This window comes from Periplaneta americana, chromosome 4, assembly GCF_040183065.1.
Source record: "Periplaneta americana isolate PAMFEO1 chromosome 4, P.americana_PAMFEO1_priV1, whole genome shotgun sequence".
Lineage (NCBI taxonomy): Eukaryota > Metazoa > Arthropoda > Insecta > Blattodea > Blattidae > Periplaneta > Periplaneta americana.
In genome coordinates this window covers 13,960,808-13,982,516 of record NC_091120.1, presented here as the reverse complement: position 1 = coordinate 13,982,516, position 21,709 = coordinate 13,960,808, and the positions used below count along the sequence as shown (strand labels likewise).

The window sequence follows — 21,709 nt, the reverse complement described above, 5'->3', positions numbered from 1 at the left end:
TACAGCGTTGGAAAATAACCTACTAAAAAAAAAGAAGAGAGAAATAGATGAACCTCAGTGTCTGTTCAGTTCATGGTACATTCAGATACACCAGAGTACTAGTGCGGACTGCATTTGTGTACTGTGTTGAAGTAATACAGCAATATGAAGTGTAAACGACGTGAAACAACTGAAGAGGAGAGAAGAAAAGGTAAAGGTGTCCCCGTAACACGCCATGAAGGCACTTGGGTGGCATGGAGATAGAGCCCCATGCTTTCCATGACCTTGGCACTAGAATGAGGTGGTGTGATTGGCACCATGCTCTGACCGCCTTTTACCCCTGGGAAAGACCCGGTACTCAATTTTATAGGAGGCTGAGTGAACCTTGGGGCTGTTCTGAAAGTTTGGCAACGAGAAAAAAATCCTGTCACCACCTGGGATCGAACCCCGGACCTTCCAGTCTGTAGCCAGCTGCTCTACCAACTGAGCTACCCAGCCGCCCAGAGGAGAGAAGAATTATAATTAATTTGCTTAATCAATGTAAGTCTCTCTCCGAAATATCAAAAAGTGTAGGAAGGCCATTCAGATTATAATTGACAGAGTTGGTAAGTCAAAATCTTTCAAAAATCGAAGGAGCTCGAGCCATCCAACAAAAGTAAGTAAATGAAGTGAATCACATATCACTGTTCCGAAAATAGCTAGTCAGTTAAATCATGAAATTCACTTAAACGTCAATCCCTCAACAGTAAGAAACTGACTAAGAAATAACAATTTTCACGGTAGAGTAGCACCTAGAAAATGTTATGTCAATGAAAGAAATGGAAAAAAGAGAATCTTGTTTGTTAAAATGCATGTAAACATAACAAACAAGTTTTGGGATAGAATCATATTTATCGAGTTTATTGCATTTTCGTCAGATGGGACGACACTGATATGGAGAGAAAAAACACAAAGAATCTGAAACCCATAAAAGGTATCCCCGTCACATGCCATGAAGGCACTTGGGGGGCATGGAGGTAGAGCCCCATGCTTTCCATGACCTCGGCACTAGAATGAGTTGGTGTGGTCTGACCGCCTTTTACCCCCGGGAAAGATCCGATACTCAATTTTATAGGAGGCTGAGAGTGAACCTTGGGGCCATTCTGAAAGTTTGGCAACGAGAAAAATCCCGTCACCACTCGAGATCGAACCCCGGACCTTCCAGTTCGTAGCCTAGTTCATTACAACATGTGTCCGGAAATGCTTTATTTCCGAGTTATGGCCTTCACAACATTGAAATTCACCGGAATGTTTTTCTTTCCGCAGGTCGTTGCCGTCAAAGGAGACATTAAGAGGGCACTCTGACAGTTCATTCTGAGGCGAAGGTTACATTCAGTGTTGTGTAGGCGTTAGACTGTGCGACATTTATTCAAATCAAGAGCTGGCAGAGATACATTTCATGTACGGTAAGGCAGACGGCAATGCTGCGCTGGCTAGTCGTTTGTACCAGGAGAGGTACCCACAGCGACAATGTCCAGATCGGAAGACATTTGTACATCTCCATTACCGTCTGTGCGAGTATGGAAAATTTAACTCTCCTGGTTTGGGAAGGGGACGACCAAGATCTACAACTCCAGAAGTACAGGAGGAGATTCTGGAGGCTGTGAACATGACTCCTTCTATCAGCACACGAAGGGTAGCGTTGCAAGTCAATGTTCCTCATACGACTGTCTGGAGACTGTTGAAAGAGTATCAATTGTATCCTTATCATTTGCAACGTGTACAGGCCCTGTCACCAGCAGATAACCCTGCACGAGTTAGGTTCTGTCAGTGGTTCTTGCAGCAGTGTGGTGTAAATCCGAACTTTCCTGCCTTAGTATTATTTACAGATGAAGCACAGTTCACACGAGATGGCATAACAATTTTCCACAATCAGCATGTATGGGCGTATGAAAACCCACGTGCAACTGTTCCATCTCATCACCAGGTGCGGTTCTCCCTCAACATGTGGGCCGGTATCATTGGTGATCGATTAGTTGGACCCCATGTACTTGTAAACAGACTTACGGGGCAGGCGTACACAAACTTCCTGGAAAACACCATATCTCATGTTTTAGAAGAGACTCCACTGATCAATCGTCAACACATTCACTTCTTGCATGATGGCGCTCCTGCACACTTCAGTCGTACGGCTCGCCGGTACTTGGATCGAAGGTTTCCTGATCGATGGATAGGTAGAAGTGGCCCAATTGCTTGGCCTCCATGCTCACCTGATCTGAACCCTCTCGATTTCTACTTGTGGGGCCATTTAAAATCATTGGTTTATTCGTCTCCAGTGCCTGATTTGGAATCCCTTCGGAATCGAATTGTGGCATGTTCTGAGGACATACTCAATACTCATGGAGTTTGGGATCGTGTTCGCAGGTCAATGAGACATCGATGTGAGGTCTGTATTCAAGCAGGAGGTGGACATTTTGAACATCTTCTGTAATGACAACGACCTGCGGAAAGAAAAACGTTCTGGTGAATTTCAATGTTGTGAAGGCCATAACTCGGAAATGAAGCATTTCCGGACACATGTTGTAATAAACTATTTTGACTGTCTACATGTGGGAAATACATACCTGAAATTATGCCCCATATTTTTGAAACACCCTGTATATCCCATAGAGCATCTGTGGAGCTAACTCGACATCAAATTCAGAGAAGGGCAACTGAAGAACAAACAGAATCTGAAGGATGCCCTCTTAAAGGAATGGAATAAAATTCCGCCTTCCAAGACTAGAAATAATTTTGTGGAATCAATATCAAGACATTTCACAAGAGTTGTGGAAGCAAAAGGAAATCCCACCAAGTAGTATTAATTTCTGTTAATTTGATGAAGAATTGGACATTAATTTGTGACTGTATGAACACTTTTGTTTACTGTTTTTAGTTTGTTTTTAGAGAAAACAATTATTTTGTCTTAACAGAATTGGTCTTGATTAATCAGGTGTACATAAATCTGTTAGTTATGTTATTAGGTATATAAGAAAAAATAATTGTTTTTTTACTATGTAATTAAACTCAGCATATGTCTATTTAGTTAAAATATTTTGGTGTATGAAGACTTTGTTCACTCACTGTATTTATATCAATATGGATTTAGGTGTGTTCTCACGCGTGCGCACACACACGCGCGCGCGCATTCACACAACACACAAAAAACACACACACAATATAATAGTAGGCTTACCGTTAACATTCAAGTTAAGTAATAGTTATATTTAGAAAGTAATAACTACTCACTATTTAAAGCTCTGATTTCGTTTACTATTAATACATCTGGGTTCTTGTAATTAGAAGCAACAACTATATCTTCTGCCTCAAAAACTCCAAAATCTGCTTTACCGTCCAAAACTTTTCTAAGACAGTCCAGTCTGAAACAAATTGAAAATCAAAAAACAACTTCCGTGTAATGCGAAAAAGAAGAATCTAATGGAAACAAGCTTAAGAAATGCTACGTCATTGATTAAATAACGTAGCGGACTTTCCATATGATCTTCATAAACAAGTAGAATCATAAAGACGTGACACTTCCTCATGTTATGAGTTTCATAACAATCCAGTTCTCTGTAATGCTGCTTGTTTTATTCTTGTTAGGATTTTCTATATGACTATGACTATGAGTTCTAAAGAAAACCAGGCAAACCAAGGAAAAGACGGCTGGATGACATTAGTAAGGGTGTGGAAATAACTTGTCTAGGACAGACCTTTTTAAAACGCCCAGAAAAGTGCTTTTGAAAGATGTTAAGGTAACTTCTGTTTCTTCCAAAAACTTTAATGAGTTGAGTTACGCGGCATTGCTTTGTAGAGGGCCTCTGAAGTGCTAATGGTGGGTCTTCTCTACTCCTGTATTTTAAACAAACAGGTATGTGTTTTTATGCTCGACCATGCCGAAATGTAGTAATTATACACCTGGTAGCAGCCCTTTAATGGACCTCATTAAAGTACACCTATTCATTAAAGTTCAGGTGTTCCACCAATCAGAAAACACCATTGTAGCAATATGCAAGCGCAAGTATCGATTATTCTCGGATATGCAATCGAAAGACAACTAGCGAAACGTCACCGAGGCTGGAAATCCAATACTGTCGCAGAAGGTTATGTTCTGTTACTATAATAATTAGCGTTAATTGTAAATAATATTCAAATAAATTCAATTTGTCATCTCGTTTTTCAATGTCGAAATCAATTTCAAGGTTATATCAAGATTAATGTTTATTTTACTCTCTACATTATATCAAGGTCCATGACATTTGTTTCTCGAAAAAAATCAATACTTTCGCGTCTGCGCTCATCTCACAATTTACGAGATATTGCACAAGGTCAGTTCCGCTCCCCAGTCAGATAAGAATAACATGAATACTTATGAATAATTTCAAGTTAGAAATATGGTCGAGCATAAAAAGTCGTATGAAACTTGCCTATAATGGTAATTAAGAGGCTCGTATGAAAATTATGAAACTCGCTTGTGCTCGTTTCATAAACATGCTCCCGTCTTAATTACTACCATAATAGGCTCGTTGCATAATGTACTATTAAGACACCTATATTATAATGAGTTCTCCATAAGAGGTGATTTCCTATAAAAAAAAAAGGGAAAGTAGCCACTATTTATCATTGTTGTAAGTAATGGCGAGTAACTTAGAGTCTTGGAACGTGTGTACTAGAATGGATCGGAAAGTAATGCACAATAGTTTTAAAAAAAGTTGAATAGGTAAACAAAAATAAAAAATACACAAATGAACTCGCATTTTTAGCTACTTTTCTACATAAGTGCCAATTTTCTCAACACATTTCTCCCATTGTGGTACCAGTTTCAGTATACCCTGTTCACGGAAGTCCGTTTGATTGAAGTACAGCCATCTGCGGACAGTGATTGCACTTCTGCATTGGTTGGAAAGCGATAGCCGGCCAGGAATTTCTTCATGGGATCAAACAGATGAAAGTACGACGGTGCAAAATCTGGACTGTATGGTAGATGCTAGAGCACTTCCCAACCAAATGTGTTGATTTTCTCACGAACAGAAGCCGCAACATGGGGGCGAACATTTGCCATGAAGAAGTTTGACATCATCAGCATTAATGTTACGGAGTTTGTCACGAAGGACACGACGCATCTTTACCAACGTTTGAATGTAGGCTGCAGCATTCATAGTGGTCTCGTGTTTAGCACAGTCCACCAACAAAACACCATGCATATCCCAGAACACTGTCAAGCACTTTCTTAGCAGATTGCGTAACTTTGTGAATTTTTTCTTTACTGGGGAAGCAGCATGTTTCCACTCCACAGAAGCCTGATTTGTTTCGGGCGTGTAGTGGTATGCCCAGGCAGAACTCATTACCAGTTACAATTCCTTTCAGAAAGTCATGCCATTCTGCAGCGTAACACTTAAGTGGACCAAGCATGTCATCATTCGCTGGCACTTGTGGTCGTCTGTCAGGTTCTTAGGCAGCCAGCGGGCACTAACTTTATGAAAATTCAATGTGTCATGCACGATATCGTACACCGCACTGTATGAAATGTTGAACTGCTGAGATAAGGTTCGCAGTTGGATCCGCCGGTAGTTAAAAATTTCCGCCTCAATGCCTGTGACATTCCGCTGGTTTGCAGCTGTTACTGGCCACCAGGAATTTGGCGAATCACAAAGGTTCTCACAGCCGTCTGCGAAGAATGCGCACCGCCTGGAGATGTTGCTACGGTCCATACAGTCTTCTCCATACACGCCATACATGTCCCTGTGAATTTCACTCGAGTTATGTTCTTTAGCCCACAAAAATCGCACAGCACTTCGCTGCTCTTCAATAGTTGACGAAACTATCATGCATACCATCTTCGTTGCTTAGTTCACGCTTCTCTCGCTAGAGCTGCACATGCAAAACAAATTGTGTCTGTAGTGAAAACTTCAAACTATATCTCGGTGAAATGTCAACATCCCAGACGCAATACCAACGCAGAAAAAAATTATTGTGCGTTACTTTCCGATCCACCCTCATACAATGAATACACAGCAATACCTACTAATCAGAAGACATTTTATGAGGTTAATCAGATGTACTTTGGGACTAACTTGTATCAATGATTTAAACATGTTCAAGCTTTACAGTCTTACCTGCTGTGTCCAAATACGCACGTTACTTTGCTGCCAGGCTTGTCAAGCAGTGGACAGTACTTCGTGTATATTTTGTGGTTCGATTTTTCTGTCACGCACACACGATCTAAAAGATAAAAAGTTTCCAACTAAAATACAGCGTCACATATTCACAAAATAAATGTTACGAGTATTTTTACAAAGTAATTTGCTGCTTAACACAAAAATATGTAGTTTTTATAGATGAACAACTTGTTTATATACCCAGAAGCAGGCTTCTGAATATTCCACCATACACTGTTTCAAAACCCGACGGAATACATCAGAATAGCTAAGAGGAAAACGATGAGTGCCTCATTGCTATAAAAACAAACAAACAAACAAGAACAATAATTCTTGGCCGTAAACGCATTAATTCTGCATGAATAATATAAATGAAGAAAGATCTAATATTTAGTTTTTTTAGATTTAGATTTAGATTTAGATTTATTTAATAATAACATATACATAAAAACGTTACATTAAAATACCCCGAAAGAACAAAGTTCGTGTTCGGGGACAGTTCCGTCACATAAATATACATACTTTGTAGACAAAATACTTAAGAAAAAAGGTCACATAAAGATGATAATAAAATTAGTAAATAATAATACTAGTAATAACTGAGTGAAAAAAGAGACGATGTTGAGATTGGTGGATTAATATTAAATTATTATTAGTAGTATAATTAGTACAGGCCATGTTGATATAGTAGCCAAGATAAGATAGAAACAATATACTTAGGATAGAAATAAAATTGTTTTACAATACATGGTACATAATATACACACAGGGAAGTCTGTCACATAAATTTTTTAATTCTGGATCTGTAAATTTCATTGCTTAAAGTAGTCAATTCTAGATGAAATTTTATAATCGGGACCATAATTTGTACTGTGTAATAAAGCAGCAGATGTGAAAAATTTAGGTTTAACTAATTTAAGAATTTCATTTCGTCTTGTATTATGATCATGTGGCTGAGCTACAAAATTCATTCTATTTTTATGATAGAATTTCATTAAAGAGTATTTATAAATTTGGTCACTTCTAAAAACATTCAATTCGGAATGGATCAAATTTGTTGGATAATCCAGTCGCCTTTTCAAACAAATTTTGATTATGTGTTTTAACATTTTCATTATTTTTAAATGCCGAATTTGTTAGACAGAAAATTTGGTTATTCACATCGTTAAAAAAACTTAAAAAATGGTGTATATAGAAATAACTCCCACATTACAGTCGAACTTAGAGACAATAATTATGAGAGAAATTGCAAATATTACGGAAATGGAACAGATGTTGGGAATGCAGACATACACTGCTTTGGACAATAGGTTTATACTCATTATGAAATAAAATAGTTATGTATGGTACTTCTGAGGAGCGAATAGGGATTATAAAGAATGGTCACTGAGCGAATTTTCCCGTGTTTTGTTTCTTTGTGCGCAGCGTTTAATTCCACTTTCAAGCGCTAGAGGTTAGTGTAATCGAGCAGAGACTAAGATTATAATTGAAAATAGACTTAAGACACAGGATCCAAACATCGCCTACCTTATTGCATAATCCAGTAACGCTTTGCTTCAAATAAATTCAAGTTAACAGCTTTTCCTTATTTCTCAGCGACAAACCAGGGCCCTATTTCATAAAGGTAATAATTTAATACCATTACTAAAATGGTAATAGCATTAAGTAATATTATTACTGTTCTGTTTCATAAAAGTAATAGTTAATAATATTATTTATTACTGTAAACGCTCATAATATTACTAAAATAAATAATAAAATTACTAAAGTGTTTCATAAAGCAGCAAAGATAATTAAATTTATTAATAATATGAACGTTTGTTCCATGACTGTATTTTAAGTAATAGTTTAATAATTTGTAAAAATTAAATGCCAATATAGGGTTAGATTTTGAAGATAAAACCGTGAAAACATTTGAAATAGATAATTCTGACTCAAATAGTGATGAAGAGGGAGTGTTTGTCAGATGTCCAAGAAATTTTAGACAACGAATATCCTACAACCATGCAAGAAAGTTACGAATATAATGAATAATGAAAGGTTTCGCTTAAATTTTGAAACATTTGGATATGTCCTTCAAAGAATTGATAACTTGTTAGAACATCCCACAGAAAGGAATAAATCGTTAACTTCTCAGAAACAGCTACAAATTGCTCTGCATTGGTTGGGTAGTGGTGGACAATATCATTGTGTATCAGACATGCATGGAATTAAATTAAAACAGACTAAAATACAATTGCAGACAAAGAAAAATATTACGTACTTAACACAGTTCTGGTTCTCATGTTTGGCCATGTTGCGTTACGTACATAAATATAATCTTTATCACTCGTTACCAAGCCAAAATATAATCTTTATCACTCGTTACCAAGCCAATTGATACAGCAAAATCCCGCAATTCCATCCAAGCTTCTTTCTTAGAGTTTTTTTTTTTTGTTACTGTTGGTGAAAACCCTCAAATAGTTGACCTTTCAATTCGTGAACTTTTCGCAAAAAAAAAAAAAAAAAAAAAAAAACTCTGTTTCTTCAAGTTATTTTCACGTCTTTTCCCCATTTTAAAAAGCATCAGAGACAAAATGAATGACTGACCAAGTCCCTCTCCATTCTTACAAATTGTCATAGACGCCAATGTAGATGGACCATACTGAAATTGAAAGCTATCTTATCTAATTGAAAAAGAGGAACAATTGGAAAGGGTCAAACCTAAATTAAATTACAGTATAGAACTGTTAGAAAGTAATTACTATATATTTTTCATTTTTTTATGTTATTTGAATGAATGAACTTAACGTTTTTCCCCTCCTTTCTTGTCATTTTTAAAATTATAATAATTGTTCAGAAATATATGTCTATGGGACATTTACATCACAAAATACAGTAATATTAACTTCTGCTGTACCTATTGAAATGTTTTTTCAATGTATACTTGTGACAACCTGAATCTATATAGGTACTCTTGACTAATTAACATTGTGAAGATCTTGGTGAGCCAAGATCTTGTGCAGACATATATCAACAAGTGGATGTATTACAAAACATATGGACTACTTTAACCATCCCTATTGATAAACTAAAATTTACTTACGAGATTTATAGGTACCGTATCTACAATTCCACATCACAATCTCTAATAATTAGAACATATTTATATTTTGTATAGTCAGGTAAATTCTTGAAAATACTACTTACAACATAATCAGCAATAAAAGCCCATTAAGACAATTTCAATATTTTTATTAATTTCGTCATAACATTAATCTTCTACAACATCCACACATTCAAACTCAAATACGATATTTTCTAGGAACGACTTCACCGCATTTGCATTTGTATTTATTTACTCTTGCACCAATAATTTTTTTAGCTTTTTTATGTAAATAGGCCTACTTGCGCAGTATTCCGAACTATAACGGAACTTGAAATATCTTGCATAAGACGCTTTATAGGGTCCACTAACCCTGTCGTTAACACTGTCCGTAAGGCTGCTCCAATATTATCATCAAAAGTTTTCACTGCTTAATATTTTCATACGGTACTTCTTTAGACAACGAGGTGCAAGTTTTACACACACACACACACACACGCTTCTGTCACTGATACACTGTTTTTGGAGTTGCAAACTTTACAACAGCAGAGACGTGAACAATTAGGAATGATAAATATCTGTTCACAATATTTTAGATTTATCAAATTGTTTCTTTTACTCGTAAATCAACTGAATCAAATAACAAACAATAACTTCGAGTTGCAATGATTTACAATCTTATCTGAAATAAATGTCTCCCAAACTTTTACACATAGTACGATTTACTCTGTTGTTGCTATTAAACATAGCACTTCAAAACTTATTTCATTCAACAACTGTTAACAGAGAGGATAATATAAATAGTTGTAGAGTGCAGACCAACTATACTGTTTTCGCTGTAAGAAAAATCCTAATGTAAACATAAGCACGTTGCTGTCATACCCGTGATTGGTTCCCAGTCGAAACACTTACATGACGCAGGAAAATATAGTTCGTATTTGGAAACCATAATCTTGTATTATTTGGAAATAAAAAAATTGAATTCTACTTGTTAAATATGATGAAACATTTAACTTCACTCATGTGTAAAACGCTGTGTAAAAGAAAAGCTACTTTTATATTTTGTTATGTACTATGAACGCGGAAGAATACCAACAGTAATACCGAGGTAGTCTGTTCTTGTAACAAGCTGGCGTCACTTGAGCTCGTAGATGCTGACGTAAGCACGTAGTACCGAAGTATGGCTTCTGTATCCTCAACTGTCCATTGTGAAGACATAAGACTTGAAAATAATTTAATTGTAGTAATTATAAAGTAAATGTTTCCTCAGCAAACGAATGCGTAGTAGTGAGGTTAGGCCTACTTGATGAGTAACGGGAAATGTTTAACATGAAACAGAATGTACAGCAGTAGGCGGGAACACGTACTGAGAATCTATGGCGCCAAACGGTGGCCAATGAAGCCTCACTTCAATCACGTGCTATTGTTTACATTAGGATTTTTCTTACAGCGAAAAGATTATAGGTTATGTTTGTCAGCCTTAACCTCAAATCACCTGGCTGCAAACGATACAAACACACTATAACCACTGTTTACCATGCATGACCATTCGCAACCAAAGTCTGATAGAATGCGCTCATTAAGAAATTAATAATATTACTGTACGTATTTTATGACTCGTGCAAAACGTTTATGAAACAGAATTTAGTCGGTTAATAAAATTATTTTCATGACTGTAATGCTATTACTTAATATTATTACTGTGTTTATGAAACAGGCCCCAGTCGTAATAATAATATTTTATATTTCAGATATAATAAATCATATTATAATACATTATAAAATTAAGTATCGAATTCGTTTAATATTTGTATATAATATAATATAGGTATATGGTTTTACTTCTCGTAAGAGCTTTGTTTTTCCATTTTCAGCGCTATCAAATCATTACATATTTTAATTGTTGTTGGGGTCAACGTCTCAACTCTCATTATAAAGGAACTCTAGAGTCTAGACATTACAGTTAATGACGGATTTATTATTTTATGGATCCAATTTATTTTATTTGAGTACATAATGTACCTAGATGTATTAATTATATGTGTTATATTTCCGCTGTGTCGACTGCTAGCTGGTGTGATGTCAGCGCCAACTCTAGGGAGAAAGCAGAATCTCACGCTTTAGCTAGCTTGAAGGTCATTGAAATCAGTCCGGCTACATCAAAGGTACCGACGCGAAGTGTCCATTCTTTATAACCCCTATTCGCTGTTCTGAGGTAAGTGCATCTTTATTGCGCGAGTGGAAAGATCACGCTCACAAGTACCATACGTAATTTTATCCATGACCATAACGAAAAATTATGTTTTATAAAAGGAAATATATTGAAAATAAGTCCTCATATAATCACATATCATGTCATGGATTTTAGACTCGATATGTATACTAGGTAGGTCATGATGTAGGAGGCCATGATTAGTGAAGAATGGTATCTAAGGCGTTGGATAAATAAATTATAGCCTAATTAATTATATAACTTTAATATATATATATTTTTTTACTTTAAACGTGTATTTTCGTCTTTTTGAAGTTTCAGGGATTATTTAAAAGTGTTCACGGGACTAATGTGATTAAAATGATTTCACATTTTACTTCTGTAAACTTAAGAGGAATATTAAAAAGTAATTTATCATCGTGTCTGTTTAGCTCAGTTGACTAACGCGTATTATTTTAAAATGTAAATATACGCGGGAGCTTACGGCGCATTCTATAGTTGGCGATGCATGGAGGAGGCTAACTTAGGGTGCATGTGGTTTGCAGCGAATCAGTGTAGTCAGCTGGTGTGGGTGAGAATGAGCCTGACTAAGGGACGTTAGCAAAATAAACAGTTCCCGCGTGGGATGGTCATAGTGCAATGGGTTCGTCCTAGCCCCAGGAAAATAAAAAAGTTCAAAACAAAGAGATTTGGAGCCAACGGCGTAGCTCAGATGGCAAGCGCGTTTGCCTACAGATCCGGAGCTGAGATTGGACGTGGGTTCGATTCTCGCTTTGACTGATTACCTGGTTTTCCCGAAGTTTTTCCCAACCGTGAGGCAAATGTCAGGTAATCCATGGTGAATTCTCGCCTCATTTCGCCAAATAGCACCTCACTATCACAAATTCCATCGAGGCTAATAGGTGATACTTACTTACTGGTTTGCAGGAACCCGGAGGTTCATTGCCGCCCTCACATAAGCCCGCCATTGGTTCCTATCCTGAGCAAGATTAATCCATTCTCTATCATCATATCCCACCTCCCTCAAATCCATTTTAATATTATCTTCCCATCTTCGTCTAGGCCTCCCTAAAGATCTTTTTCCCTCCGGCCTCCCAACTAACACTCTATATGCATTTCTGGATTCCCCCATACGTACTACATGCCCTGCCCATCTTAAACGTCTGGATTTAATGTTCCTAATTATGTCAGGTGAAGAATACAATGCGTGCAATTCAATGTTGTGTAACTTTCTCCATTCTCCTGTAACTTCATTCCTCTTAACCCCAAATATTTTCCTAAGCACCTTATTCTCAAACACCCTTAACCTATGTTCCTTTCTCAAAGTGAGAGTCCAAGTTTCACAACCATAAAGAACAACCGGTAATATAACTGTTTTATAAATTCTAACTTTCAGATTTTTTGACAGCAGACTGGATGATAAAATCTTCTCAACCTAATAATAACAGGCATTTCCCATATTTATTCTGTGTTTAATTTTCTCCCGAGTATCATTTATATTTGTTACTGTTGCTCCAGGATATTTGAATTTCTCCACCTCTTCAAAAGATAAATTTCCAATTTTTATATTTCCATTTCGTAAAATATTCTCGTCACGAGACATAATCGTATACTTTGTCTTTTCCGGATTTACTTCCAAACCTATCTCTTTACTTGCTTCCAGTAAAATTCCCGTGTTTTCCCTATTCGTTTGTGGATTTCTCTTAACATATTCACGTCATCCGCATAGACAAGCAGCTGATGTAACCCGTTCAATTCCAAACCCTCTCTGTTATCCTGGACTTTCCTAATGGCATACTCTAGAGCAAAGTTAAAAAGCAAAGGTGATAGTGCATCTCCTTGCTTTAGCCCACAGTGAATTGGAAACGCACATTGATACAGCATCGTTAAATTACCGACTAAAAAGCGTGTGATCTGTAATGTTCTTGTGTGCGATGAATGAAAAAATATGAACATCTAGTTCGATGTTGTGATGTAAAGTTAGATGAAAGCTACCACCAATTTTTCAATTTTATTAAGTTTCCGGTTTACAATGATAGAGAAATTTGAATATTGTATTGATACTACAAATACTTTCAAATCTCAGCCTTGGTGTGTTGTAAAGCTTGCGCTCTCATTTAATATTGAAATTTGAAAGTTAAAGTTAACAGTACTGCAGCTAGTTTTGATTTTACAAACCGTGAAACAGTTAATTCAAGAGTTAACATTATGTAATAGGTTCAAGGTTCATAACCATACTGTCACACTTATAGTGAGAATTCAAAGCCGCGTGTCAGTGTGATAATTCTCAGAACCTGTTTCCTTAAGTGTGAGGTGTGTCTATTAACGACCAGGGAGGAGTCAACGTTTAGGAGCGTCCATTGTAGTGGCCAGCTAATATTATGGTCATGACGTGATATAATATGTTATATATTATGTTATATATAAAACTAGCCGTACCCGTGCGCTCCGCTGCACCCGTTAGAAATAAATATAAAGTAATTACATAATTAAAATAGGACATTTGATCCAGGCAATATTCGTGTTTGATAGGAGGATATATCGTTTAATATGTTACTTAATTTAAATTGTGTTAAAAAAAATTAAAATGCGATCATTTTGATCCAGAGACCACTCATTCGCCCATAAAAATTATTTTAGAAAATACAGGAAACGAATATACAGAATAGCCTATCAAGTTTTCTGTGCATAAGAAGCTATTTTAATCTTACCTGTCCTCGATTCACTCAGAAGTTACGGTAATAACATTATAGCATTATGTCCATCTAGAGAAACTATACTTTCCAATGGTGAAATAATAATTAATTATACAAATCGGTTAATTTAGCTTCCGACATTACTTCATACAAACACAAAAACATTCTCTGTAGGCTGTTTCATAGCTTTCGATTGTTGTTGTCCAAGGCCCTTTACAGACGAAGTCATTTGTTTTTTTATTTCATTACACCGCCTTAGATGGCGTTGTTATTGTAATTTTGAAACTCATTTATCTCATTAAATATCGGTCCTATCAAAATTTTGCATAGAATAAAAGTTATCGGAAATTATTGTTAAAGAAACGTTTGTTGTCTAATATTTTTCATGAAAATTAATAATAATGGAGATATTTCGATTTATTTAATTCAAGCCCCCTTATAACCCCCCTTTTAAATAAAATATTTTGAATGCCATATAGCCTAAATTCTAAGTTACAACGAACTTAATTTATATTCCAATTTCAATATAAGTCGGTTCAACCATTATCGCGTGAAAAGGTAACAAACGTCCAGACAGACAGACAGACAGACAGACAGACAGACATACAAACAAAAATTTCAAAAAAGCGATTTTCGGTTTCAGGGCGATTAATTATATATGTTAGGAACAATTATTTTTGGAAAATCGAAAATTACCAGAAAAATTTCGGCTACAGATTTATTATTAGTATAGATAAGTTGATATTCTTTAATTTTATATAACAATATGGACATTGCACCTGATAAAAACAATTTTTTTGTAATGTTTCTCTTCTCCTTAAAAAAGGAGCAAAATCATTTCAACTGCAGTCAACTGAAACTCCGTAACCTTCCATGCGTACCACTACGCCGATTGTTTTACATGGGCCCTCCCCATCATTTACCATCAGGCTCAATTGACTGCAGTGGCCAGGACGCGAACCTGCGATCTTAGGCACTATATGCTGACCGGACATATCTTGTGCGCCTTGAACCGCTCGATTAACGAACCCAACACGAATTTACTCGATTATGCAGGTATATGAACCCCTGGTTGAGTTACACATTTGCGTGCAATAGTGGTATAAGTCTTCCGGCTTCTAAGGACTAAGCACGCTTTGACCCATTGTTCGCCCTATATAGGCGATAATAATTGTTCAAGTCCGGCAGTGGCTTGGGTGAATTCGTGAATCCGATGCTGACAGGTGGACCATTCTGCCTCAGCCTCTTATAGAGCCAGGTCCCGTCCGCACACGAGTATCCTGATAAGCCCCAGCGACCCGGAAGTGCAACTTCGGTTAATAGGTGGGCCTATTCCACAAAGGTATGGTGTTGTACATTTCTGTTCCACAAAAGACTTGTCTACAGTAGTACGTTACCACTCCATACTTACAAATTACAAATGAAATTTCATGATTGTGTCCACAAAAGTACTAATATTTGTAACTTACTAGTGAATTGTCAAGTATTCTCTAACAATGAAAGGGAACTAATACATCCTACATGTAGGTGCATTAAAGCGGTTTAAATATATGTATTTCATAATATTAAGATATATTTGATAAATATGTGCTACAGAATATATTTTCTTGCTTCTATTTCCTTCAAAGAAACAATTTCATCTCCTTTTCAATAATTTTGCAGTGTTTGTAATTTCGTTAGAATTAAGTTTGGAGGTGAAGATCGTTATTAGTGGCATATGTTGGCTAATATTGGAAAGTATCAAGAAGCATTATGTGGGGATCGCGGAAGAACATGATGATAAGTAAATTGTTCATTATTAAAGAAGTAAACTAAAATAAATAAACAAACAAATAAATAAATAAATAAATAAATAAATAAATAAATAAATAAATAAATAAATAAATAAATAAATAAATAAATAAATAAATAAATAAATAAATAAATAAATAAGTAAATAAGCAATATCAGTCTTCGTATTCCTGCTAAGGGTTTAAGACTTCATAACATTTTTTATAATAGAAACTCAAAATCTCTCTCTCCGATCTGCAGATGTATAAAATATGCTAATTTGCATGGATTAAGCTTGGATCCATTTAATGTGTAGTATACACCTTTTGAGTTTATCATGATATATCCTTACTTGTTATTATTGTCAGATATTGCTATTTATTTTGTTGCATTTGGTCAAAGATTATTGTTGACTATTATATTGATTGTATTCCATCTCACTGCCATTTCTATCATTTATTCTCATCATCATTTCTTCTGTTTTGTTTCGTTTTGTATCTTGTGCTAAACTGTAATTGGCCTTGTGCTGTTGTTTTGCACGTTAATATTCTAAAGAAATAAATAATCAAGACTACTATTTTATGTTAATAGTCAACATGTCAACCTATTAATTTGAGAAAAATTCGTTCCGGCTCCGGGAATCGACGATACAATTAGGAGAGTTCGGCCGGGGCCGTGGATCGTGTCCCGGCATAGTTCAGTTGGAAAGAGTGTTCAGCGCGCAGAGCTGAGAGGTGCCGGGTTCGATTCCCGGTGCCGGAACGAATGTTTCTCAAATTAATAGATATCTAAATAAATAACATTCCAGGGTTACGAAATTCATAGAATCTATTAATCTTTGCTGCATGCATGTGTGGGATCTAGGTTCTAGACCTACGTAGGTAGAATGTAGCGAAGTCGGATCTGCAGTGGCATAGTGGCCGTGGGTCTAGCAGTAGTAATAATAATTTTTACTTGGTTATTTAACGACGCTGTATCAATATTATTGATTATTTAGCGTCGATATGATTGGTGATAGCAAGAAGTTATTTGGCGAGTTGAGGCTTAGGATTTGCAATAGATTACCTGACATTGTTATGGTTGGGGAAAACCTCGGAAAAACACAAACAAATAATCAGCCCAAGCGGGGATCGAACCCGCGCCTCGAACTCAACTTCGGATCAGCAGGCAAACGCCGGTGACTAAATAATAATAATAATAATAATAATAATAATAATAATAATAATAATAATAATAATAATAATACCATTGACTGATATAGACTAATGGTAAAGTAAAAATCTACATCTCGCAGAACAAATTTGATGCGAAATAAAAAAAACAAGCCAAAACACGGGACTTCCTTTCCTGCCTTGCGATTGCCTCTGACAGAGATGTGTCAACTCTTCATTACGAAACGAATTTAACACCGTAGTCTATTCTGTACTTTCCCATCCGACAGTGATGTCATACCTCCGGAGGATTTGCTTACTACCGGAGAAGAGTAAACTACATGAGGAAACGAGTCATGACTTAGCAAGCTAATATTATCTCTAGCTGCACCTAACGCTTTTAACTCTATGCGAGTTAATCTAACCAACAACTTTACTATAGCTAATTAATTCGCGATTTCGACACTGTATGTAATGGGATGGGTTTACTTCAAAGCTAAGCAACAAAGTAAAAGTATCTTGAAATAACATGTAACATCAAAGGTCGCACACGGTGGGAACGACCAGGCTCTTATTCCACGAGAGTTTACGCCAAACCCAGATCAATATGGTGCTTACTTTTATTTTTTCACACTCTAAGAAAGTAGGGAGAGATACTGAAGACTGCAACAATCAATAAAAGAGAAACAAAGATTGGAGGATGTTGGGTTTGCAGTGAAAGATCTGCCATTTGACAGAACAGTATTTACGTACGTATGCATGTATGTATGTATGTATGTATGTATGTATGTATGTATGCATGTATGTATGTATTATTATTATTATTATTATTAGTTGGTTATTTAACGACGCTGTATCAACTACGAGGTTATTTAGCGTCGAATGAGATTGGTGATAGCGAGATGGTATTTGGCGAGATGAAGCCGAGGATTCGCCATAGATTACCTGGCATTCACCTTACGGTTGGGGAAAACCTCGGAAAAAACCCAACCAGATAATCAGCCCAAGCGGGGATCAAACCCGCGCCGAGCAGGCAAGCGCCTTAACCTACTGAGCCACACCGGTGGCTCTGTGTGTGTGTGTAATCTTAGTCTTATGTTTTATTTAACAACGCTCGCAACTGTCGCCGGATGTGCCGGAATTTTGTCCCGCAGGAATTCCTTTACATGCCAGTATATCTACTGACATGAGCCTGTCACATATTTCGGCTTGAAATATCACTTTAGTTCGCATGCTCTATCCAGGAAAGTAAAAGTTATTCTTTACAAAACATTAGTGAGACCAGTTTTGACATATGCGGCAGAAACGTGGTCAATCTCCAAAAACGATGAAAAAAGATTGGAGATTTTCGAAAGAAAGATTCTGCGAAGGATCTATGGCCCAACATTTGAGGAAGGTCTCTGGAGGAGGAGATGCAACTATGAATTATATAGACTTCTAGGAGAGCCAAATATAATCAATACAGTTAAAACTAGCAGATTGAGGTGGGCAGGACATGTAATACGCATGGACCCAAGTGAACCTTGCAAAAAAAAATTGTAATAACAAATCCGGGAGTGGAAGAGGATGCCAGAAAGTTGGGGTGCAAGAATTGGAAGGCTGCTACACAAGATAGAGACGGATGGCGACAATTACTGAGGGAGGCCCAGGCCCACCAAGGGCTGTAGCACCAATGATGATGATGATGATGATGATGATGAAATGTCATCGACCTGGCCCAGGATCGAACCCGCAACCTCGGGCATACCAACTAGCCAACCAGACCGACTGTATGTATGTATGTATGTATGTATGTATGTATGTATGTATGTATGTATGTATGTGTAATTCACGGTTGAAAAGCAATGCGCGACCCTGACAGGTAAGAGAATTGATACGGAGTTTACTAACAAGTGCATAGGCCTAGTTGACATTTTATGAGAAAAATACATAAGGATTAAAAAAAAGAAAGTAGATATTTGTTTTCGCACTTAACTTTCAACCAAAGACAAATAATTTATCTTTCTGTTAGTCGTGTGTGTATCTACAAAGTCTATGTCACGTAGCATGCCAGGTTTTTACAATTGTGCTGTAGGCCTATACTGCGCACAGAACAAATATATTTCTTCACGTTTGCTTTAAACGTAATTTTAACAGAACGGAAGTAGTTGAGATGCGTAAATTCCCTTGCCCAGACTTTTGAAACAACTTCCATCACATTTATCGCACTCAAGCACTGTGCGTACCGAATTGCTTCATACATACAGTAGTTAGTATTACATAACTTAAACTACAGACTTCTTTAGAGAGGATTTAAAAGTGTAGCCTACAATATAGGCTACGTACATGGCAAACCATACTTATACTCCCTTTCATGCGACGTAGTTCATGAGACAGCGACTTTTTAGCCGCCCGGAACAATACAAGACATTCGCGATTAAGCAGTAGTAATAATAATAATAATAATAATAATAATAATAATAATAATAATAATAATAATAATATCTTCCCTTAATGGAGGCCCGCAAACATAATAATAATAATAATAATAATAATAATAATAATAATAATAATAATATCTTCCCTTAATGGAGGCCCGCAAACATAATAATAATAATAATAATAATAATAATAATATCTTCCCTTAATGGAGGCCCGCAAACATAATAATAATAATAATAATAATAATAATAATAATAATAATATCTTCCCTTAATGGAGGCCCGCAAACATAATAATAATAATAATAACAATAATAATAATAATAATAATAATAATAATAATATCTTCCCTTAATGGAGGCCCGCAAACATAATAATAATAATAATAATAATAATAATAATAATAATAATAATAATAATAATATCTTCCCTTAATGGAGGCCCGCAAACAAAATAATAATAATAATAATAATAATAATAATAATAATAATAATATCTTCCCTTAATGGAGGCCCGCAAACGAAATAATAATAATAATAATAATAATAATAATAATAATAATATCTTCCCTTAATGGAGGCCCGCAAACAAAATAATAATTTATTTATTTTTATTTTATTTATTTAGAATATTAACGTGCAAAACAACAGCACAAGGCCAATTACAGTTTAGCACAAGATACAAAACAAAACAACAAATGATGATGAGAATGAATGATAGAAAATGGCAGTGAGATGAAATACAATCAATATAATAGTCAACATTAATCACTGACCAAATGAAACAAAATAAATAGCACAAATAATTATTAAAATTAGTACAGTGAGATAATTAAAATAATGGCAATTAAATAAACTGAATTACAAATGAATTAATGAAATCATATAAGTAGTATTGTAAAGATATGCAATTGACGAGAATAGTATGGTACTTATCTTAACAAATGGCATAAATAATAGAACTGACATAAAAACTCAAAAAGTATATACTACACATTAAATGGATCCAAGTTCAATCCATGCAAATTAGCATATTTAATACATCTGCAGACCGGAGAGAGAGAAATTACCAACACATCAGTTGTTCTTTGTGGTTCAGCAGTAGTCATGTTAGCCGTTGGATCTTAGGTTCTCTGGTTCATACCTGGGCGACGGCGATGAATTTTAGAAGGCAATAAAATCCTTAGCACTGCTTCCCCTGAGAGAGAAGTAAAATTGGGGGTTCTGTGTTGTACTGTAGATTTACTGTATAGAAAAAGACTAGAGATGAGCAACGATCGAAAAAGCAAGACTAACAGCGCCCGCTAAGTCGAAAACCCGCACGACAATTTTGTATACGTCGCGTCGTTGACGTAAAGACTGCTTGTGAGTGTTCAGAGATATCGAAGTTGATCACTCCCGAAGTCCCGAACGTCAAGCAGCCTTGAATCGTCACAGTTGTTTATACATAACTGAACTTTTATCTACTTTGGCAACTGTTATATATGTATAAACAATCAAGTAGCCTATTTGAAACATCATCTCTACCTTTCAGTGTATAATAATCCGTTCCCCACTCTTTATTTAATTACTAGGCCCTTATTAAAAGGCTAAGAATTTTCTTTTCATATGTTTGAGATCAAGTGTGCAATCTCAAGTAAAAAGATATTACCGTTATGTTTTATGCTTCTTAGAAATGCACATTTATTTGAGAATTTTTTTTTTTAATTTACATAACCATAGGCAATATCATATAATAGAACCAGAACATTTTGATAATTAAGATACTGTTCTGTTTGGTCTTTTTGTCTCATTTAAACATTTATAATGCTATTTATTTCAATGATGTATGTTATTCAAAGTTACGAAATCTTTCCACGCCACCAAATGCTATTTTGAGAATGATGAGCGAGACTCGAAGCGCACGAGAATGACGAGACGAGACTCGAAAGACAAATGCAACGAACACAGCGAGCGAGAGCGGCAGTTAGTTTTGTTCATCTCTAAAAAAGATTCTGTCCCTGATACAGGGCTCCAGAGAAAATTCGTCGGCAATTTCAGACGTTGAAATTTGGAGGTGGCACAATGAATAAAATGTTTCACGACACTTTCTACAACTCCTTAAGAGGAACTTTCACTTTCATAGTTTTTTTTATCTTCGAGGCACGAGGTTCGAATCCCGAGGCTAACTAGCCTATACCTGGTAGGAAATACCTCCTACATTATTACTGATATCGACGAG

The 21,709-nt window shown here is 35.9% G+C and overlaps 1 protein-coding gene across 3 annotated transcripts in view; it reads right to left on the bottom strand.

Moving 5' to 3' along the window:
- LOC138697526 (transferrin-like) overlaps positions 1 to 21,709 on the bottom strand; it is a 59,140-nt gene that overhangs the window by 28,123 nt on the left and 9,308 nt on the right. For 2 of the 3 annotated variants that reach the window (XM_069822836.1, XM_069822837.1), the window contains exons 2-3: positions 6,114 to 6,219; positions 3,247 to 3,377 (exon numbers count right to left, since the gene is read on the bottom strand). In XM_069822836.1, the coding sequence (XP_069678937.1) occupies positions 3,247 to 3,377; positions 6,114 to 6,219 (237 nt within the window). Of the gene's footprint in view, positions 1 to 3,246; positions 3,378 to 6,113; positions 6,220 to 21,709 lie in introns of those variants that run through there. The other variant, XM_069822838.1, reaches the window with a different exon arrangement.